Genomic DNA, 23,930 nt, shown 5'->3' on the forward strand with positions numbered 1-23,930 from the left:
GAGCAGAGCTGGTCTAACGTTGTAGACCCCTGCACGCACTCAGACTTTAGTCTCCTTCCTTAACTCAGCCCTGAACCCACTAATTAAAACTTCAGGGGCATTGAATTCCACCAACTGTGTTCTTCTATTTCCAGTTTTATAGTGCTCTAAAAAGGTAATAGAATACAGCAGTAGGTATTTTCTATAGTTCCTCGGCGCTGCCTCCTGGCCTGCCCACCTGTCAGATTTCTATCTAACATGTCATTGAGTATCAAAAGTGATCTACCTATGAAACATCTCCATTTCCCTTCTTTAGAGCCCTGGAGCTGTGTTCTTGGCCCTAACTATATCTATGGCAATGATATAGTTAGGGCCAAGAACTATGAGGCAATGAGGGAGAACCTCTCAAATCCCAGCAAGGCTTCTGGTACCCAGTGGAAGGAATCTTGCACATTGTTTGCCTAAACTCAAGCCTGGTTTTCTAGTATCTTTTTTTTTTAATATTTATTTTTAGTTGTAGTTGGACACAATACCTTTATTTCACTTATTTATGTTTATGTGGTGCTGAGGATCAAACCCAAAGTCTCACATGTGCAAGGCAAGCGTTCTACCACTGAGCCACAACCGCAGCCCCTGGTTTTCTATATCTTAAGTGTACATTTATTGTAGCTTCCCAGGGAAACTAATCTCAGACCCTCAGTCATTTAAATGAGATTGCAAACTGAGTTGTACCTATAGAGGCTGCTCTCTGTAAGACAATACGACATAGGGCCAATCAAGTTTTATATCAAATCTGAGTCCAGAGGCAGCATTTTAAGTCATTTCAAATTTAATTTTTTTTTTTTTTTTGTACCAGGGATTGAACTCAGGGGCACTCGACCACTGAGCCACATCCCCAGCCCTATTTTGTATTTTATTCAGAGACAGGGTCTCACTGAGTTGCTTAGGGCCTCACTAAGTTGCTAAGGCTGGGTTTGAACTCACGATCCTCCCGCCTCAGCCTCCCAAGCCACTAGGATTACAGGCATGCACCTCCATGCCCGGATTTGTATTAAAAAAAAAAATCTTATCTAAGTATTATCATTTCAAAAATTACTAGTGAGATTTTATTGATTTTGTTTTTTACACCAACTTGTTTAATGCTCATGGCCCATCTCCATTTGGGCTGGCCACATTTCAAATTAAATTCTCCATATGGAATGGATGTGGCTTGTCGTGTAATGTACTCTATTCGATTTGTTACAGATCACAGAAGCAGTCACAGTAAAGACAGGAGGAAAACCAGGACAAGAAAACGGAAAGCGAGGAGCACAAGCCTGGCTGATGATTTGGCAGTGTTGAACGGTGGCTTGGCCACCAAGGCGATTTCTGCCTATGGGAACAAGACAGACAGCATGAGGGAAAGGAGGACGCACAGAAGAAACAAACGTTTCTTATCCTACCCACGGTTTGTAGAGGTGATGGTGGTCGCCGACCACAGGATGGTATCATACCACGGAGCAGACCTGCAACACTATGTTCTAACGTTAATGTCAATTGTAAGTATGCTCAGAAGAAGGTCATTCAAGAGCTCTTGAAATGCACCCTGGGGGAATGGGTTCCCCCCAGGGCTTTGGAGGGTTACTCAGGGCTGGCATTTCAACCTTTCAGGCAAGTGCCCGAAGGGAACCTGAGATGGCTCATTGGTTGCCTTTGTATGGTGATGACAAGGGTTATTAATGTGGAGTGTTTATTCTGTGTTAGAGACTTTGCTTCTTAGTTTAGAGGCCTAATTGCTGACTCTGCTGGTATCTCGCTAGTTGGAATTACGTACTCATTTCACAGATAAGCACGCTGAGTCTCAGAGGAGTTAGGTCACTTGACCACGGTCAGGTAAATCTAGCAAGTGGCTTAGATGTTGCAAGTGGCTTTATCTTGTCTACTTCCCTAAACCCACGATCTGATTTCTGAATTTTGCTCAGCCAGGTGTGTTTCTTCAGTCCTTCTGGGTGCTGCTGGCTGTGAATCAGAGTCACCCATGAGCTTTTGTTACATTCAGTAGTCTAATTAAGTAGCCCTGGGGCGAAGCCTGGGAATCTATTTTTCTTCTCCCATTGAAATTGGATTGAATTAAAAACACTAAATTTTCATGATTAAAAAAAATCATTCCCTATATATATCATTTCATCAAAAGGAACCCAAATACTATGTATAATCATAATGCTCTTATAAAAAATGTAGAAAGAAAAAAAAACAAATGAAACCCCAAACTATTGTTAGAAAATAAGTTTTCCATGCAAGTTCCCTGACCATTGCCCAATAAAAGCCACATATTTAATTTCACATGTTTTAAGAGGCATTATTTTTAGAAGAGAAAGAAGTGAGACTAATATTAATAGTATAATTTGTCTTATCTAAATATTATCATTTCAAAAATTACTAGTGAGATTTTATTGATTTTGTTTTTTACACCAACTTGTTTTATGCTCACAGCCCATCTCCATTTGGGCTGGCCACCTTTAAAGTGCTCTGTAGCCACATAGGGTGTTTGGCCACCACATTGGGCAGGCTAACGCTGGATATGTACCTAAGCTAATGACTTATGCAAATATGTGCATATACTGTTGGCCCTCTGTAGCTATAGATTCAGCATCTGTGGATTGAAAACATTTGGAAAACTAATTGAACTGTACTGAACACATATAGACTTTTTTTGTCATTATACGCTGAACAATACAATTATTTATATAGCATATAACATTATAAGAAACTATAAATCATCTGAAGCTGCTTTTAAAGCTTAGGGGATATGCAGAAGTTAGATGCAAAAATTATACCATTTTATGTGAGGGAACCTGAGCATCCTCGGGTTTTAGTATCCTTGAAAGTCCTGGAGTCAACCCCCCTGGATATGGAGAAACAACTGAGCAATTTTTTTTTCACCTTATACAAAAAAGGAGCATCTCATGAGTTTAACACATTGCTGTTATCTTGAACTAATAGGGATTGTTCCATAGCAGCCCAGATAGATCTGTCTAGCTCGTTTTTAGCCTTAGCTTGACATTCCTCTCTATAGACTAACCCTAATTTACCTGAACCTACTTTTTTTTTTTGTACTGGGGACTGAGCCCAGGTGTGCTTAACCACTGAGCCCCATCCCCAGCCCTTTTTATATATTATTTAGAGACAGGGTCTCACTGAGTTGCTTAGGGCCCCACTAAGTTACTAAGGCTGGCTTTGGACTCACGATCCTCCTGCCTTGGCCTCCTGAGCTGCTGGTATTATAGGCCAGTGCCACTGCACCTGGCCGGAACCTATTTTTAATAAATTCCACAGATGAGTGTGAAAGAACATGTTTGGGAATGTTGCATTAGGTTTTCTCCTTCCCACCCCATGGCTGGGGACCATTCCCCCATGCTGCCCCAACCCTGCCACCCCTCACTCTCTCACCCCCTCCCCTTGCTCAGTCCCATATACCCCAGCTCTCTCATGACCAGAGGAAGAAAACCAACCTTCCACAGCGCCAAGTCCATATCTACGCCATGATTTCAGAAATGTAATGAGAATCTTGATGATACACACAGCTGGCCTAGACTGAGATTTCTGGCTCTGCCACTCACCACTGTATATTCAATTTCTCTGAGGCTTGGTTTCCTCATCAGTTGCACGGAGATTGTCATAGTAACCAGCCCAGAGTTTTGCTATGCAGACTGATTGCAAACGCCTATGGAGGTTTTCAGCAAGGATCTAGTTCATAATAAGCACTCCGTGAATGCTCGCCCTCATAATTAATTACAGCAAAATAAAACAAAAGCAGGTTTCTCAGGTTCTTGAGAATGCAGATGGGTGATAAGCATAAAGAACCGCAGTTATTAGCGGAGGTAATTTTGTAAGTTAGCCATTGTGATTTTGTTAAGTTAGCGATCCAGGACTTCAGATGGGAGGAGAGACGGTAATTGGAAATTAATATCCAAATGTTTGGGTACAGAGAACTGTGAAGCAGCAATACAGTTTCGAGAGAAAATACCATTTGGCATTTAAACCTGTTTGAATTCATTATTATCTAAAAGTGCCATCTGTGGATTACAAAGAGATTTCAATAAATGCATGTTGAATGAATGAAAACTCAGAACAACAGAATGTGTATATGTCATGGAACATAAAAAAGAGATGGAATCCAACCTAAGAAGTGAATTGCTTATTGCTTACAGAGAGTTCACAATTAACTTTGAAAAATTTATCTCGGTTGCAGGTAGCCTCTATCTATAAAGACCCAAGTATTGGAAATTTAATTAATATTGTTATTGTGAACTTAGTTGTGATTCATAATGAACAGGTAATCACGTTTTTTTTTTCTTCTTTCTTCTATCTGTATCCGAAATGGCATCTCTGATTGGTATTGCTAGCAGAGACCAACCGTAATTCTTCTCTGTATTTAGGAAGGACCTTCCATATCTTTTAATGCCCAGACAACATTAAAAAATTTTTGCCAGTGGCAACATTCCAAGAACTATCCAGGTGGAATCCAGCATGATACAGCTGTGCTCGTAACCAGGTATGTGGATTTCTGATTCCTCCAATCTCTCTGTTCAGGTCAGGCTGACTGGATGGGGTCATCTAGAGCAACCTTTGTAGGATGTTTCTCAACTTAGATGCTATTGATGTCTTGGACCAGATAATCACTTATGGGGTGCCCTGACTACTGCAGAACATTTAGTAGCACGTCTGCCCTTGGCTCACTACATATCAGTGGCACTTCGTCTTCTCAATGGTGACAGTGCCTCTAATCACTGTCCAGCATCCTCCTGAGGAGGAGGGAGGAGGTGAAGAATTACCCCTCCTTGAGAACGACTCCTGTGGAGGTGCCAGCTAAGAGTCAATTTGTTAGGCAGCTCTGAAAGTCAATGCCTTTATATACAGGGGACAGCTGCTGTTCAGATGAAGCAGGTTGTGGTGACTCGGATCAGAGTCCCATGATTTTGTAAGAAGCTAGAAATATGGATTGGGGGAGGGTCATGGGGGATTGAACCCAGGGGCACTTAAGCACCGAGTCACATCCCCAGCCCTTTTTAAAAAATATATATTTTATTTGCAGACAGGGTCTTGCTAAGTTGCTTAGGGCCTCACAAAGTTGCTGAGGCTGGCTTTGAACTTGCGATCCTCCTTCCTCAGCCTCCTAAGCTGCTGGGATTATAAGCATACACCACCATATCCAGTGAAATATGGGTTTTTTAAAAATGTGAAATCCCCCAAAATTTTAGTGTATTATAGTTATGCATAATAGTGGGGTTCAACAGCCATAAATGCATATAACATAATTTTCTCCATTTCAATTCCCAGCCCTCCCCCTTTCCTTTCCCTTCTCGATTCCCTGTGATCTCCTTCCTCTGCTCTATTGGTCTTCTTTCTCTTTATTTTTTAATGGATGCATTATATTTACATGGTAGCACTTGTCTCAAAAGAGCAGGGTGTAGTGGCTCACGCCTGTAATCCCAGTGGCTCAGGAGGCTGAGGCAGCAGGATCACAAGTTCAAAGCCAGCCTCAGCAACTTAGAGAGGCCCTGAGCAACATAGTGAGACCCTGTCTCAAAATAAAATATTAAAAAGGACTAGGGATATAGCTCAGTGGTAAAGTGCCCCTAGGTTTAATCCCCAGGACCAAAAAATAAATAAATAAAAGTGTTTAAGACATTGCACAGGGTAACAGAGAGTTGCTGGCCTAAACATACCTCCCATCCATTGTGCCGTACACTGGATTTTTCAAAAATTTTTTATTTATTTAAATTTTGCACAGTGCTGGTGATTGAACCAGGGCTTTTTTTTTTTTTTTTTTTTTTTTTTTTTGCGGGGGGTGGGGGTGCTCCTTTAAGTGAAAAGCATTTAGCACTTTTTTAGGAATGTTTACAAATTATATATAAAATTACAATCACTCGTGGGTGTGTTGGTGCAGGCCTGTAATCCCAACACCTTGGGAGGCTGAGGCAAGAGAATCCCAAGTTCAAAGCCAGCCTCAGCAACTTATCGAGGCCCTAAGCAACTCAGTGAGACCCTGTCTCCAAATAAAATACAAAATAGGGCTGGGGATGGGGCTCAGTGGTTAAGAGCCCCTGAGAACTCCTTGGTACCAAAACATTTTTTTGCAAGTTACAATCACTTATGCTGGGTATTGGGGAAGTCCTGGTTAGAGAGGCAGCAGGAGCAATCTTCTTAATGTAGCTGTTAATCCTGAATCAGTGCCTCCCAAAATGTTTGCATTGTAAAACCTGGGTCTTATTAGTTTGTTTTTGGGGAGCGAACCTCCCCCCAGACCCCACACTTACCCCCCACTGTAGCATGTGGTACTGTGATGCCTAGAACCCTCTGAAGTATTTTCTTGTGTTGACCTTTGCTCTTTGGTGTCATCAAGGCCTAAGTCTGCTTTGCTTTCAGACAGGACATCTGCAGAGCTCATGACAAATGTGACACCTTAGGTGAGTCCTCCATTCATATCCTCTGTGGCTAAAACAGTTTGCTACACGTTTCTGTTCTAAGTCACAATTGCTCTTTAAAGTAAGTCCTTGTTGGTCTTTTCTTTCCCCTTTCTAATAGGTCTTGCTGAACTGGGAACCATCTGTGATCCCTACAGAAGCTGCTCTATCAGTGAAGATAGTGGACTGAGTACAGCATTCACCATAGCCCATGAGCTGGGCCACGTGTAAGTGTCACTTCAATAATGTCATTTAATTCGGAGTCACCTACAACTTGCATTCCTTGGCTTCTGTGAGCTTTTGCTTGATGTTAGGGTATGTGAGTCACTTTCCATGTCACAGTAGAGTTTCAAGGTTAAAGAACTTTGAACCTAGTTGGGAGAAGTGACCTTGACTTCCAAAGTTAAAGGAACACGGTGCACCGAACCCTCTTCAGCCAGAGCTTGTGTTTTAGTCAGCTTTTTACTGCTGCGACCAAAAGACCTGACAGAACAACAGTGGGGAAGGAGTAGTTTATTTGGGGGCTCAGGGTTTCCGAGGTCTCAGTCCACAGACAGCACCCTCCATTTCTCTGGGCTCCAGGTGAGGCTGAACATCATGGAGGAAGAGTGTGGTGGAGGGAAGCAGCTCACATGTGATCAGGAAGTAGAGAGAGACTCCACTCTCCAGAGACAAATAGAGACCCCAAAGCCACGCCCCCAATGCCCCCTCCTCTAGCCACACCCACCTGCCCCAGCCACCACCCAGTTAATCCCATCAGGGATCCATTCACTGGTTGGGTTAAGGCTCTCACAACCCAGTCTTGTCTCCTCTGAACCTTCTTGCATGTTTCACACATGAGCTTTTGGGGGATACCTCACATATAAACCACAAGAGCTTCTGTGTTTTCAGTAAAACTGCTCCAGTTTGGTATGCAAAATCTAGTAACAGATTTTCCTTCTGGGAACTGGGGGAACAGGGCCTTTCCACTTCCCTCAGGATGTGTTAATGTGAAGAACATTCCTGGGTCCACATCTTGGTCTAGAAGGGTCCCCGACACTGTCCTGGCCCCCAAGATTTTTACGAGTCCAGCTCACTTCTGCATTGAGCTATGCATAGCTGTAATTGAGACAGGAAGCACCTGCAGACTGTAATGTCCCTCTTTCAGGGAAGAGAGTGAGCCAGGATATGCAGAAAACAGTCATTTCCTAATCAAGGCCTCCAAGCACCTGGCTATAATGAAATGGGTCTTCCCTTTTGTTTCTGTAGAGACAGAGCCCGGTTAGAATGTGGGCTCATCAATGTGAATTGACTAGAAATCGGTCTGATTTTCAATCTGCATTTTTTTCTTTCTATAATAATCAAATCACTTACCCTCTATATTTGGAAAATAACTTTTCTCAATCGATGCCATTAGTAGAACATCCCCATATGTCTATTTGTGTGTCAGACGCTGACTTTAGAGCTAACGTTATACAATCGGCAAGCTTTTCGTGCAGGTGTTTTCTGGATTCACCTGTGGGCAGTGCACTCACACAGATCAAGATGCCCACAGGCACACACAGGTATCTCCAAGCTTCAGAAGCAGTGGGTGTATCTTCAAATGAAGACCTTTCAATCGTATTTTAAGAATACATTCCTCATCCTGAAAGGGAGAGCTCCAGATGACCACTAACTGAGAACATAAAGAGCCATGGCTTTCTAGGTAGCCGCTGTGACAGTCCCCAGCATCTTCTCTGCCCTGAAGGCTCCTAAGGCACCTCCATGAACCTCAAGGACTCCTTGAGAAATTCCAATTTCAGTCCCCCTCCCCTCAGTCCCCTTTGACCTTCATCAAGTCATTAGACCTCTCTGTGGCTCAGTTTCTCATCAGCAAAATGTGGGTAATAGCCCAGTCATCCCTGTGTGTCTGTGGGGGCTGATTCCAGGACCCTCGTGGATAGGGAAATGTGCAGATTTGAAAGTCTTTTTTATAAACTTTTTTATACTTTTTTTTTTTTTTTTTTTGGTAAAATGGATTGAACCCAGGGGCAACTTAACCACTGAGCCACATCCCCAGCCCTATTTTGTATTTTATTTAGAGATAGGGCCTCACTGAATTGCTTAGGGCCTCACTAAGTTGCTGAGGCTGGCTTTGAACTTGAGATCCTCCTCCTTTAGCCTCCCAAGCTGCTGGAATGATAGGGGTGCACTACTGCACCCAGCTATACCTTTATTTTATTTATTTATTTTTATGTGGTGCTGAGGATGGAACCCAGTGCCTCACAAGTGCTAGGCAAGTACTCTACCACTAAGCCACAATGCAGTCCAGATTCTCAAGTCCTTTATGTAAAGAAGCCTAGTGTTTGCATGTTATCTGTTTTAAATCATCTCTACAGATTACTTATAATACCTAATACAAAGTAAATGTTGTGTAAATAGTTGTCACACTGTACTATTTAGGGAATAATGATAAGAAAAAAAAAAGTCTGCACATTTTTTTCATCTGAATAAGTTCCACCTGCAGTTAGTGAAGCCCGTAGACGAAGGATGTGCAGACTCTGTCGGTAGACTGTGCTGCCCAGGAGGTTAAATAACTGATTAAATGAAATAAAGCATTTAAAACAGTAATCACATTCTGGGTACATTGTGAATGCTGAAAAGTCTTTTTGTAATTAGTTTTTTTATTTTTAGTTGTAGATGGACACAATACCTTTATCTTATTTATTTATTCATTTATTTATATGTTTGTGTTTTGTGGATGCCTGGAATTGAACTCAGAGGCATTTGGCCACTGAGCCCCATCCCCAGCCCTATTTTGCATTTTATTTAGAGACAGGGTCTCACTGAGTTGCTTAGGGCCTCATGAAGTTGCTGAGGCTGGCTTTGAATTTGTGATCCTCCTGCCTCAGCCTCCTGAGCTGCTGGAATGACAGGTGTACACCTGTAATTATTTTCATGTGGGCTGAGGATCAAACCCAGTGCCTCACATGTGTTAGACAAGCACTCCACCCCTGAGCCACAACCCCAGCCCTGAAAAGACTTGGTTCTTACTATTTAACCAGGGTTCCATAAATATTTACTATAATTTAACCCCTGCCACGAGCAAATGTGTCTGGCATCTGGATAAAAACAAATTGTTATTTCATATGATGAAGTAAACTTGATTTCATTAAGTAAACTTGATTTCATGATGGGATAGGATTATCTGCCAGTTACCTTGCACCACAGAGAAGCAAGCTGAGGTTTGAACACTTCCTGGTTGTACAATGGATGCCTCTGGAGTGAGGGACACCATCATTCCCAGCCCCCTTCCTCTGACTAAGCCAAGAATGGCAAGTATGTATTCATGCAGCTGCCAGGTTCCCTCCCAGGCCCAGGAGGACGGGGGCGGTCCTCAGGGCCTTCTGGGGTCAGAACCTGGGTTAGTTTAAGAACGCTTTGTGCCGGTTTTCATCAAGACAGCCCCCCATATGGTGACCTTGGCACAGAGCACAAGACTATTGCCATCGCTGAGTCCCGCCTGCTCCATCTGCATGCCTCTGGTCTCCATGATCATCATTTTCTTTCATGAAAATGGGCACCCACTTTACAGACCTTTTTAATGACCTACCTGCCCAGGTATATCATTTGTCATCTGGGGCCCAAAACAGAAGATGCCAAGACTCACAGTCAGCTCCTTATTAGAAAGCTTGGGCTTCAGAATTTTTATTTTTTATTTTTGTTTTTTAGTTTTTTGATGCCAGCAATTGAACCCAGGGGCACTCAACTACTAAGCCCCATCCCCAGCCCTATTTATATTTTATTTAGAGACAGGGTCTCACTGAGTTGCTTAGGGCCTCGCTTTTGTGGAGGCTGGTTTTGAACTCGCCATCCTCCTGCCTCAGCCTCCCGAGCTGGTGGGGTTACAGGTGGGCACCACTGCGCCCAGCTTGTCGTGTTCTCCACCCCGTCTCAGGTAGCTTCAGATCTGTTCTGCTGCCCTGGACTCCGATTCTGATCCATAACCCAGTAGCCTCGGTGCTCACGGCGCCCGCCCTGGTGTCCCCTAGGTTCAACATGCCGCACGACGACAACAACAAGTGTAAAGAAGAGGGCGTCAAGAGCCCCCAGCATGTCATGGCGCCGACGCTGAACTTCTACACCAACCCCTGGATGTGGTCCAAGTGCAGTCGGAAATACATCACCGAGTTTTTGGAGTAAGACGCCACTTTCTCTTAACCGGGTTCCTGGGGCAGATTCCTAGTCAGTGTTCAGAAGGTCAGGGCAGAGCCGAGGAGGAGCCTGGGGTCTGAAAGGGAACCCCAGTTGGGCTTGGACATGTGTGGCCACCTGGGAAGAGGCCCTGTAAAGGCCAGAACGAAAGCCACCCACATCTCTGCACCTGTAGCTTAGTGACCTGGGCACAGGAAGGACAGGATCAGGAGATGATCCCCAAGGGGGTAGAAATTGGAGCAGCCTCCGTGTGGTTGAATGGAGGGTGCGTGTCTCTCCTACTCTCCTTAACACTCCCCTTCCCTTTTTATCTGTCTTTCCTTTTCCTGTTTTTGTTTGTTGGTTGGTTTGTTTGGTACCAGGGATTGAACCCAGAGGCACTCGACCACTGAGCCCCATCCCCAGCCCTTTTTAGATTTTATTTAGAGACAGGGTCTCCCTGCGTTGTTTGGGGCCTGGATGCTGAGGCCAGCTCTGAACTCATGATCCTCCTGCCTCAGCCTCCTGAGTTTATTTAATTATTTATTTTTAACTTCCGTCTCAGCTGCTCAAAGATCCAGTTTCATTATAAAATTGCCCCAATGTCACAAATATATTGGTCTTCTCTCCCAGTTACCAAAAAGCACCAAAGTTAAAGCAAAAACCCCAGGTTTCTGCAACTACAGGGAATGGGTGGATTTCTTCATCAGAACTCAGGGGTGACACTTTCCCAAAACAGGGAAAACATCCTTTGCAAAAAAAAATAAAGTGAAAGAACTGGAGGATTCCATTTTTCCTCTTCGTCAGGGGATGTTTTCTTTCTGTGAGTCACTGATTTCCTTACTCATCCCTTTGGCAAACACTTATTAAGCACCTGCTGCTGTGGACCGGGCCCTGTACTTGAATGAAGGAGACACTGTCTTCCTGCCTTCGACTGTAAGAAGCTTACAGTCTTTTGGGGAAGACGATCAAAAAATAAGCTGGTAACTGCCTCCAAATGCAACCAGTGCCCTAAGATATTCATACTTCCTGTATGTTGTATGTAGATCTGGTTCTAGAAGTATACACCAAGGATACAACTCCAACTTCTGGACTTAAGATGGATGAAAAGAATAAAGCCGGCTGCGCTTGATGGCACTCACCTGTAATCCCAGAGGCAGAGGCAGAAGGATCAGGAGTTTGAGGCCAGCCTCAGCAAGTTAGTGAGGCCCTAAGCAACTCAGTGAGACCTTGTTTCTAAATAAAATAAAAAATAGGGTTGGGAATGGAGCTCAGTGGTTAAGCACCCCTGGGTTCAATCCCTGGTACCAAAAGAATATAAAAAAGAAGAAGAAAGCCAAGATCAAAAAGGAACTGTCCTCTCTTCATTGGACTGGGGTGTGGCCTCCACACTGAGGGGACCTTTGTCAGTCCCTCCTCTTACCTTCTGTGTGTCTCTACTTCCTGTAGCACCGGGTATGGCGAGTGTCTGCTTAACGAACCCGAATCCAGACCCTACCCCCTGCCTCCCCAGCTACCTGGCCTCCTTTACAACGTGAATAAGCAATGTGAGCTCATCTTTGGCCCCGGTTCCCAGGTGTGCCCCTACATGGTAAGTGTTTGGGGCTGTTTCTGTCCTCATCAGATTTGGGACGTCTTGCTCTGCCTGCCTTCCCATTAGCTTCTCACTCGGCCCAAGGACAGTCAAACATGCAGTTGGCACTTAGGGGGATCACTCTGCTGATGGTATCAGTCATGCTCCATACGTTGGCGCCCTGTGGCATCTCTTATTTTCCCCTCCTGACTGGCCAGAAGGGACATGCTATTGCAAGTGTGAGGTGGGGCTCCCAGGGGGTGCAGGGACAGAGCTAGTAATCCCAGAGCTTGGGTGTTTCTCTCTCCTTGTCTTCTCTCATGCCCTCCTCCGACTTGTCCAAGTGACTTTCAGCGATTCAGTAAAGATGACACAGGAGGCAGACCTGGCTGCTCTTCCTAGCTTGCCAGCCTTGGGTCCTGGGTCCACTTGGAGCTTCAGATCCTTTCTGGTGGTTGCTCACCGGGCTGCTGTGGTTTGTGCCGTGAATGTCTGGACCAGTGATATCACCTAGGGGTGACTGGGTAGAAATGAGGAGAATGGTGCTCCTGTGGGTTGTCCCGCTCTGTCCCTTTGGGGCTGTGTGTGTGTGTTGCTGGGAGACCCTTCAGAGGTTGCAGAGTAAGTTGCAAAAAGTACAGTGATTCCATGGAAATAATTTAAAATTTTGAGTCATTCTACCTTAATAATACCCATTTATATGTTACCCATGATGGCACGAATTAAGAGTCATTGACTCTGAGGCAGGAGGATCACAAGTTCAAAGCCAGCCTCAGCAACTTAGTGAGGCCCTGAGCAACTCAGGGAGACCCTGTCTCTAAATAAAACATAAAATAGGGCTGGGGATGTGGCTCAGTGGTTGAGTGCCCCTGGGTTCAATCCCTGGTACCAAAAAAAAAAAAAAAAAAGGAGTCATTGAAGTGTTAAACAAAAGAAAGGTTAAGCATATTTTAGTATCTCCATTTAGTGGAATATTACATAGCAGATGAAAATGATCTACGCAAGACACATGTTCCTGCTCATGTAATTTAAGTTAAAGAATAAGATGAATAATTGCATAGAGTGTGTCTTCAAGTCTCAAAAGAGGGGGAAAAGTGACAGGGAATGGGTGGAGAGCTCGAGGGACTTTTTTTCCCTATTTTTCAGAGTATATATTTAGTTCTTTCTTAATTTTTATACCATAAGCCTGACTGATTTTGGTTTATTTTAATAATTAGGAAAAATATAAATTAGAGAAATCTTTTTTTTAAAAGTATGCATTGAAATAGCTAAAATAAATCTTTCTTTTAAATTTTTTTATTTTCTAGTTGTGTTGTCAATACCTTTATTTATTTATTTATTTATTTATTTAATGTGGTGCTGAGGATTGAACCCAGGGCCTTGTACATGCTAGGTGAGTGCTGTACCGCTGAGCCACAACCCCAGCCCTGCTAAAATAAATCTTTAAAACATAGTATTCAGAGGAAGAACAATGTTTCAGAATGTATCAAAATCAGTTTGCATGAAGCTTAAATGCTGTGTAACTGCTAGATTTTTATGCTGTTGTGTAAAAACTTTGGGACCAATGAAGTCATCATCAATCAGAGTGGGTCACCTCTGCAGAGAGGGAGCAAGGAAGAGACCCAGGATGGGTACAAAAGGTTTTAGCTTACCTGTGAACTCTTCTTTCCTTAACAGGGCAATGGGTACATAGGTATCCATTATGTTATTTTTTTTTCCTTTTGCTCATTTTTATTTGTTCTTTCTTGATGTACATGATAGTAGAGTATATCTTGACATATTATACATACATGGAGTATATCTTATTCTAATTAGGATCCCATTCTTGTGGTTGTCCCTGGTTGTGTGCTCATATATGAACACAGGAAAGTTCTGTCCCATTCACTCCACTGTCTTTCCCATACCCATCCCCCTCCCTGCCCTTCATTCTCCTTTGTCTAACCCAGTGAACTTCTATTCTCCCTCCCTTCCTTATCTCTGCATATCAGAGAGAACATTTTATCTTTGTTTTTTTGGGACTGGCTTATTTCACTTAGCATGATAATCTCCAGTTCCATTCATCTACCAGCAAATGCCACAATTCCATTCTTCTTTAAGTTTGAGTAATATTCCATTATGTGTATATACCACATTTTCTTTATTCATTCATTTGTTGAAGGATGCCTAGGTTGGTTCCATAGTTTAGCTATTGTGAATTGAGCTGTTATAAACATTGATGTGGCTGCATCACTGTAGTATGCTGATTTTTAAAAGTCCTTTGGGTATATGCCGAGGAGTGGGATAGCTGGGTTCCATTCCCAGTTTTCTGAGGAATCTCCATACTGCTTTCCAGAGTGATTGCACCAATTTGCAGTCCCATCAGCAATGGATGAATGAATCTTTTCTCTACATCCTCGCCGACATTTTTTGTTGCTTATATTCTTGATGATTGCCATTCTGACTGGAGGGAGATGGAATCTCTGTGTAGTTTTGATTTGCATTTCTCTAATTTCTAGAGATGTTGAGCATTTTTTGACCATTCATATTTCTTCTTCTGTGAAGTGCTTTATGTTACTTTTTAATACTTTGTGTAGGTCTGAAATATTGTACACTATCTAATACCTTCTATCCTCTAACAACCCCTAAAAGCCTTAGAAACGATTCATAATATGATCATGATAATACATGGCCCTAGTAGAAGCACACACACAGAGACATACACACACACATGCATGAATGCACTTTGAGTCAGGCCAAACTGAAACACAAATCATATCTGATCACTCCCTAACTCAACAACCAAACTCACATCACACAATTCCCACATGCTCCTTTGTCTCTCTGAACCTCAGTCTCTTCATCTGTATATCTCAAATGCATGGTGGGTCCCCTTTTATGCTACAGTCTATCCTCCCAGGCAGACAGGGCTGCTCAGGGCTGCTCGTTATCACCCTGGGACTATTTCATCATTTAATGAAGAAAAAAAAATCCCTTTCCAAGTTCCCCTATACCTTTGGCAAAGCATTCATTGAAAGATTCTGTCTTAATTCCACTGTCTCTTCATTCAACTGAATCGAGCAGGTGCAGTGTAGACGGCTCTGGTGCAATAACGTGGATGGGGCTCACAAAGGCTGCCGGACTCAGCACACGCCCTGGGCCGACGGGACTGAGTGTGAGCCTGGAAAGGCAAGTACCCCCCATTGCCTCTCCCCACCCTGGGGCTGCAGAGAAAGGTTCAGGGAGCTTTTGAAAATGTGAGACTCACATGATGGCATGATCCTGACACCAGAGATCATTATTGCCTGCATGTGGGGACAGTCTCCTAATTGAACACTTCTCTTTTGAGCCATTCTGAAATTCTAATGCCGTGTGCAGGAGTGTTTTTTGGGTTGTTTGCTTTCTGTTTTGAGAGCGGCACTGCAAACTTGACGGAGCATCTCAGAATCAGGAGGTGCAGAGAACGGATTCTGTCCTCCCCTGTGACACCAGGCTCTTGCCAGCCTCTGCTGTTCCCTTTAAGGAGAGATGATGTCACTTGGTACATATCCAAGTCCAGATTCTCATGAGCTACTACTTGTCATGGTTCCCAGTGATTTTGTTAATAACTAAACGAAATCCACTCCTTATGTGGCCCGGGGACAGCTGTGTCCCACGCACCTAGGGGTATGATTAACTTACCCTCCTGTCCTGTGTGCATCGAAAAATCAGAGTCATGAGTTAGTGATATCATCATCCCTCCCCCCCAAAATTTGGTGGCACAAAGTTTGAGAGATAAATCCTGATTCTTTTTTTTTTTTCTTTTTATTTTGTAATTCTGTAAGGATGAATGCATGTAGCATTGACAGTGATCCAGTCGCTGGATTCTATTTCTGAGATTTGTCGTCTTTATATGTAGGTAGTTCTTCTACCTGTTAGCTATCTTACTCACGTTTATAACTCTTCATTCTCATTCATCTTCTTTCCTTTTACTTTGTAGAATTATTAGGACCCAGAATGGCTCCTTCAAAGGGATCTTAATTGATAACAGGGTTTTACTCCCACTTCCCCATTTTTTTTTTTTTGTACCAGGGATTAAACTCAGGGGCACTTAACCACTGAGCCCCATCCCCAGCCTTATTTTGTATTTTATTTAGAGACAGGGTCTCACTGAGTGGCTTAGGGCCTCGCTAAGTTGCGGAGGCTGGCTTTGAACTCGCCATCCTCCTGCCTCAGCCTCCTGAGCCGCCAGGCTGACAAGTGTGCATCACCATACCAGCACAATAGGTCCATTTTAATCATATTCTAGAAGAGTGGCCAAGTCTAACAGCTTTTACTGAAGGTGTGGGGATGTACAGGTACTCTTAAGATCATGCATTTTGCAAATGCTGGAGAAGGTACCCAGGCTGGCATAGGAGTCCCTTGTGATTTTTCTTGTTTAGTGTTGATTTCACAGAATTGGCAGTGTGGGTCTCCGGTCTGCATGCCAGCATTCCGACTCCCGTTGCTGCTGGGTTAATTTTTTTTCTTTCTGTTCTCTCTGCCCTGCTCCCTCCGTAGTAATCCATCTTGGGCTGCTGACACAGTGTTATTTTGATGAATGACTCACTAATGTCTCTTTATTTGCTGTGCTCTCTTGTTAAGTCCATTAACATTTCACTTTAACCCTGTTTTTTGAGTCCAGAGAATCCTTGAATTGAAGTTGGCCTCCACATTTACCTTCCAACCTCTTAGATAGATGCATGGATATAAAATATCAGCTAAATAGTTTGGGACACTTTTAAGAAAGGCTGACTTTTTTTGGCTCTAGTTCCATCCACCAGCCACTTAAAGCTTTGTTATGATGTAATGGCAATTCCCATATAGAATTAAGATTTGTCGGATTTGCCTGGTAAATAGTTTGAGGTTTTTTTTGTTTTATACTGGGGATGGAACCCAGGGGCACTCGACCACTGAGCCTCATCCTCAGCCCTTTTTATATTTTATTTAGAGACAGTGTCTCACTGAGTTGCTTAGGGCCTCACTAAGTTGCTGAGGCTGGCTTTGAACTCGTGATCTTCCTGCCTCAGCCTCCTGAGCTGCTGGGATTACAGGCCTGCTCCACTGTGATTGCCACTGTGCCCAGCCAGTTTTTGTTTTGTTTAAACATATTTCCCAAACATCCCCAGCTTGTATCACCCTATTCCTCTGAGTTTCTTTCTCTGTTTTGGATTCCTGGTAGCAAGATGGGAAGGCTGAATTTCACCTTGATTTTGTGTTAGTTAAGAATTTTGTTCAGGTTCAATCCAATTATTATGTTTTAAGCAAATTGCCTCTTTATATGATACAAAAACTAGACAAGTTATGGAGCTATTATGTGGCTCATGCCTGTAATCCCAGCAGCTCGGGAGGCTGAGGCAGGAGGATCGTGAGTTCAAAGCTAGCCTCAGCAACTCCGTGAGACTCTATTTCTAAATAAAATATAAAAAAGGGCTGAGGATATAGTTCAGTGGTTAAGTGCCCCTGGGTTCAATCCCCAGTACCCCCCTGCCAAAAGAGAGAGAGAGAGAGAGAGAGAGAAGAAAAAAAGAAATGAAGGTATTAGGGGCTGGGGTTGTAGCTCAGTGGTAGAACACTTAGCATGTGTGAGGCCCTAGGTTCCATCCTCGTACCACATAAAAATAAATAAAATAAAGGTACTGTGTCCATCTACAACTAAGGGAAAAAAAAGAAATGGAGGTCATGCTAGTCCCTTATCTGAAGGGCTGGAGGTTTGAAGGGGCTCAGATTCCAGAGTTTTCTTGGACTGTGGGATATTCACATGCACGTAGTGAGCACCTTGGTGACGGGACCCAGGTCCTGTGCACCTTGGACACACAGATTGAGGACAGTTGTCCATGATATTTCTGGTCTCCCTTGGTTCTGATCAGCACCCACCACGTCAAGCCCAGTGGGGAACCGTGACCGTGGCCTCGTGCCCACCCTTAACAAGTCTGGGATTCGGGGCCTTCTGGGTTTTGCATTTTGGAACCGGGATAGTCAACCTGCTCAGAGCAGTGCCCGGCCCTGGTCAGTGTGGATGCCCACCGGCACCCCAATCCTACCTAAGCTGCACCCTGTGCTCAGCTGTTCCCAAGGCCTCCTGTCATCAGACCCAGGACAGCCTGGTCAGAGGGGCTCCCTTTCCAGCTGTGGACACAGACTCCCACCCTGCCCTGGGCCACAGAGCCAGTTTCTAGGAGCCACCGCTACAGCAGAGGCCTGCTGATCTGTTGACCTTTGACCCCAGGCTGCTTGGTCCTGGGTGTGGCCACGTGTGGCTACCATGCACTTGAAATGCCAGTCTGGTCTGGGGTGCACTGACATGCAAAATACAGCCAGGTTGTGGGCCCTAGAGGGCAAGAGAAAGCTTCCTGCAGTGGCCGCCTCTCATTCTGTCATCAGACCCAGGACATGTGTGAGGCCCTAGGTTCCCTGATACTTTGCAAGTGTTTGAGATATTGGGTGGTACTGAGTGTATATCAACATTATTTATTATTTATATAGTGATAGACATAATATGATGATATATGGTATATTATATGTGATGGTATATTGTATGTGATTATTATAGCATCAATAATTATTAATATATATGTTATTATGATGTTATGTGTTGCATATAGTATATGCATGTATACATATACATATACACACATATACATATATGACATACATATCTTATATATCACATATAGTATATGTGTATGCACATAAGTATACATATAATATTTATGTATATCATTCATAATATTTGTAATATATATGTTTATTATTTATAATTGTAATATATGTGTGAATATACATATATCACATGTATATTACATATATATATTCATATATTACATGCATATTATGTGTATAAAATACATATGTGTATATAACATGTATATACATGGAATATATGCATGTATATGTAATATATATTTATAATGTTATACATATTAGGTATGTGTATGATTATGCATATATGTGCATATATAATCATACATATGTGTGTATAATTATACACACATACATCATACACATATAATATATAAACATATATTAGCAATACCATATATGTCTATACATTCATATATAACATTTCAAACATGTGATATATATAATGTCTTTCCTAGGCACACATACCTATGATAATGTCTGATTTCTAGATTTGGCATGGTAAGGGATTAACAGCAATAGTTGACAATAAAATAGAAAAATCAAAGTAATTTTTATACTGACTGCATGTAGAATTAATAATGTTTTTAGATATACTGGGTTAAATACCATTAGGATTTATTTCGATTTTTGTTTCCAAAATGCTTTAGTGTGCTTCTAGAATTCTCCGTCCTCTCTTGGGCCTGGTTAGCTCCTCCTGGGCGGGGGCTCCAGGCCCAGCTGCCCTCTTGCCTGTCTTTGTGCACAGGCACCCCAGGGAGTGTGACAGTAGAGACAGGATCAGTGATGTCAGGTAGCGTGGGCCACCGCAGCTTGGCCAGACAGCCCAGGGAGAAGGACGTCTGCTGTCCTCAGACGCTGGAGGGGATCAGGTCAAAGGAGGAGGCGGGGACTGCCAGGGACAGGCTGGGCTGCACCTCCAAACAGCCAAGCCACGGCCTTCAGTGGACAGGGACACTCTTCCCATGGAGACGCCCTGGCCCCGCTCTGCCCAGCCTGGAGCCTCTGCCTCCGCCCTCCAGAGGCGGCTCTGTCCCCCTGAGATCCGTCACACAGCCACAGGCCGCTCCACTCCAGAGATCTGAGAGAGCGGCGGGGTGTCACCCTCCTGCAGCCACTGCCGCCACTCTTCCTTTGTCCACTGCTCGGTGACCTTTGTGTCAGGGCTTGCCACCCCCACAATGGCAGAGGGTCCACGTGGGCCACTCCCTGTCCTGCTGAGGAGTTTAACTTAATTCTATTTTTGTAATATCTTTATTTTTTTTGTTGTTTATTTTTCTGTGGTGCTGAGGACGGAACCCAGGGCCTCACGTGTGCAAGGCAAGCACCCTGCTGCTGAGCCCCAGCCCAGCCCCTATTTTATTTTTTATGATTCTTTTAAAATCATGGCCTCCCTCCTGCTCCAGGCTGCAGAAGCTGAAGCCTTAGTAACAGCAGCAACAATAATAAAGGAATCAACTTTAGGGGACCCTGAGAGGGCCCTTTGTTACTTCCTGATCCTAAGTATTTTCTTGAAGTGAGTTTATAGAAATCATGTAACTACTTTTTCCCCTCCCTCTTCCCTGGTGAATTAAAATTGGGTTTTCAAATCCAAGGGGAGCTGGACAGGGTCTCACTGAATTGCTTAGAGCCTCAATAAGATTTGGGAGGCTGAGGCAGGAGGATCGTGAGTTTAAAGCCAGCCTCAACAACTTAGTGAGGCCCTGAGCAACTCAGGGAGACCCTGTCTCTAAATATAATACAAAATAGGGCTGGGAATGGGGCTCAGTGGTTAAGCGCCCCTGGGTTCAATCCCTGGTACAAAAAATAAAGATAAGAAAAACAGGAAAGCATTGCTATTTTACCGGAGGCCTTGTGAATGGAGGTCCATATGCAAAGCTCACTTTGTCCTGTCCTGCCTACCACCACCTGCCCATGTCCACTCTGCATTTTTCCAAGCTGGAGACTTAAGCAGTCTAAAGCTGGCCACTGGAGTCGCTCTGCCAGCCTGCAGCCCCTCACTCAACTGGCTTTTTTTCCCCCACAAGCAAGCTATACCTGAAGACCCAGCCTAAAATTAAGATCCTTACAGGGCTAAATCCTCACAGAGCTCACGCTCCCCATAGATGGCACATGCGCAGCATTTCATAAACTATGGTAAAGAATAAAGAGATGAGAGAGGAAGGACGGCATGTTTAAGAGGACAGGGTCCTGCAGTGACTCCTGGCACCAGCCCTCCCTCACTGTCGCCCTTATTAAATACAGCACTGCAAGTATGGATTTTGTGTTCCCAAAGAAATGGAGGTCCCCGCGACTGACGGATCCTGGGGAAGTTGGAGTCACTTTGGAACCTGCTCAAGAACATGCGGAGGGGGGATCAAAACAGCCATCCGAGAGTGCAACCGACCAGAGTAAGTTCTAGAATTATCGTTGACTGCCGGAGGGGGGGGGGAGGGATGGGGGGGGCGGGGTAGCAGGAGGCTGACAGGAACATGGTCCAAGATAGTCAGCAGGTAACTCCAAGTACCTCTCGATCTTCTCCTTATTTAGCCCCCCAGGTCCTTCAGTGTTAGGTTGGTCTCCCAAGCAATTGGCAGTCCTGGGATGGTGGGTCTGCTTCCCGGTTTGGGCAGTCAGGTGGGTCTCAGTGCCACCTGGAGCATGGGCCAGCTTGCTCATGGAGGGCACACTTACTTGCACAAGGAACTTTTTAAAACATACACAAGGCATATTCATCCAGAGTTCAGTTAAATAACACTGAGATGCCACAAAGGCTCCCAGGATCCTTTATGGCTGTGAGCAGCAGACCCCAGATATCCTGGAGCCACAGGTCAGGGAATAATAGTAATAATAATAATTTTAATTATTATTATTATTATTTGGTACCCAGGGGTGCTTAACCACTGAGCTACATCCCCAGCCCTTTTTTATATTTTATTTATAGAGATAGGGTCTCTATAAATATAAGTATATATATATATATATATATATATATATATATATATATATATAAGTTGCTATAAATGAGTTGCTTAGGGCCTCACTAAGTTGCTGAGGCTGGCCTTGAACTTGCAATCCTCCTGCCTCAGCCTCCTTAGCTGCTGGGATTACAGGCATGTTCCACTGCAGGGAATTACCTTTTGAATCAGTCTAAATTTATAGGTGAGACTCCTGGGGTTCCTATCCCATAGCCTGACTGTGTCCAGGTGGGGAGTTGACCTGCCTTTCAGTTCTCAAGATGTGACCCTGCAGCCTCTGCCAGCCTAGCCTCGCTAGCACTTATATGTTCCAATAAGGCCATGGATCTTGTGGTTTTTTCCAGCATTTACTATGTGTTTGTCAGGGGAGTAGACAGTAAATCATATCTTTATGTCGGAAGTAATGGTTTACATGTCACTTCTTGGATTTGTCATTGCATCTATATAGACTGGGAACCCAAGGAGTCTTCACGGTGTAGGGGTAGCTTTAGATGTATAAATCAACGACTTTGATTGATTGATTGATCAATTGATCAATGGATTGATTGATTCAAAGTCTCCCTCTGTTGCCCAGTCTGGTCCCCAGCTCCAGGGCTCAAGGGATCCTCCTGCCTCAGCCTTCTGTGTAGCTGGGACTGAAGGCATGCACCACTGCACCCAGCCCATCTACTTTGGGATCATGTAAAACAAGTCTGCCTTGAAGTACTCATTTATTTATTTTTTTAACACTTTTGATTAGTGATAGCAAACTCAGTTGTGGAGAGAAGTAAAAAAAGAATAAAGAGCTAGCAGACTATAAAAGTTTATCCTATCTGGGCATCATCATGCACACCTGTCATCCCAGCAGCTCTGGAGGCTGAGGCAGAAGGATGGCAAGTTCAAAGCCAGCCTCAGCAACTTAGTGAGGCCCTAAGCAACTCAACGAGACCCTGTCTCAAAATAGAATATATAAAGGACTGGGGATGTGGCTCAGTGGTCGAGTGTCCCTGGGTTCCATCCCCAGTACAAAAAAAAAAAAAAAAATGTTTATTTTAGAGTAAAAGTGGTACAATTGTGCTGGGTGCTGCTCAAATCTAATGTTGACAATATGTTTTTTGTATAAGAAAAATCTGCATTTTATTTACAAGAAATAACAGAGCTATAATCCACTGGTTTATAAGCAATGGTCTAAGTAAATATTCTATGGTACAAATAATAAATAATGATCAATTTATTTTTGCTCACAGTGCAGTATGTGTATCTTGTCTGCTTAATATTAGTCTTGGGTTAGGGATAGAGCTCAGTTAGTAGAGCGCTTGCCTTGCATGCACAAGGCCCTGGATTCAATCCCCAGCAACACACACACACACATACACACACACACAAAATGGTCTCCAAGGAAGAAAAAAGCCCCAAAACTGGTTCATAACACTAACATTGTAGCTATAGGTAAAAATGAATAAACATTAGACTTTCTACATAGCATATATCTCATAGCACATACTTTGCATTTTTATAGTAGGAGAAATAGTGTTCATGTTCAGAAAAATTCAAAAAGGTATGACTTGAAAGTTTTTGACACCATTTTTCTTACCCCCTTAAGAACTTTCTGCTGAAAAATAATGTTTTTCTTTTTTTTATATATGCCAAAAAATAATTTGATGTGTGTCAATTCAGACTTTTCAAATAGATTGCGGATCTTGTGTGTATTATATGAAATCAGTATCCCATAATTTAAAGTGAGGCTCGTGTTACTTTTTTAAACCTAACTATATATCCTAGCTGCCTGTATTGTTGAAGTTTAAAATCAAGTCTTTTGATCAACATTTGCTGTTGGGCTGTGGCTGTCACTCAGGGTGTAGAGCACTTGCCTAGCGTGTATGAGGCCCTGGGTTCAATCCTCAGCACCACATAAAAATAAACAAATAAAATAAAGGCATCCTGTCCATCTACAACTACAAAACAAACAATGAACATCGACAAGACCTTTGCTGTTAGCAGCAAATCCAGTGATTATTTTTAACGAATTAAAATTCATCAGGTGCCTACCTTGAAACCAAATTACACTAAGTGCTGTATTGCTATATTTCGAATAGTAGATGCTTTATAAGTGCTTCTTAAACTTTGATTCCAGAATATTCCATTCCAAAAGAAGTGACCTTTTGGTTTGGTTTTGTGTTGGGATTTTTTTTTTTAAAGTCTTAAAGC

At 43.3% G+C, this 23,930-nt stretch overlaps 1 protein-coding gene across 3 annotated transcripts in view; it reads left to right on the plus strand.

The window, feature by feature from the left end:
- The window catches only part of Adamts9 (ADAM metallopeptidase with thrombospondin type 1 motif 9), a 157,669-nt gene that overhangs the window by 26,104 nt on the left and 107,635 nt on the right, over window positions 1–23,930 (plus strand). For 2 of the 3 annotated variants that reach the window (XM_046452740.2, XM_058582078.1), the window contains 9 exons: window positions 1,225–1,517; window positions 4,211–4,294; window positions 4,398–4,513; window positions 6,388–6,428; window positions 6,547–6,652; window positions 10,436–10,582; window positions 12,027–12,168; window positions 15,211–15,315; window positions 21,031–21,176. In XM_046452740.2, coding sequence (XP_046308696.1) covers window positions 1,225–1,517; window positions 4,211–4,294; window positions 4,398–4,513; window positions 6,388–6,428; window positions 6,547–6,652; window positions 10,436–10,582; window positions 12,027–12,168; window positions 15,211–15,315; window positions 21,031–21,176 — 1,180 coding nt within the window. The remainder of the gene's footprint in view (window positions 1–1,224; window positions 1,518–4,210; window positions 4,295–4,397; window positions 4,514–6,387; window positions 6,429–6,546; window positions 6,653–10,435; window positions 10,583–12,026; window positions 12,169–15,210; window positions 15,316–21,030; window positions 21,177–23,930) is intronic. The other variant, XM_046452741.2, reaches the window with a different exon arrangement.

The sequence above is a fragment of the Marmota monax genome, unplaced genomic scaffold (assembly GCF_021218885.2).
Source record: "Marmota monax isolate L192 unplaced genomic scaffold, Marmota_monax_Labrador192_F-V1.1 WCK01_AAM20220418_F8-fsc00042, whole genome shotgun sequence".
NCBI classification, from domain to species: domain Eukaryota; kingdom Metazoa; phylum Chordata; class Mammalia; order Rodentia; family Sciuridae; genus Marmota; species Marmota monax.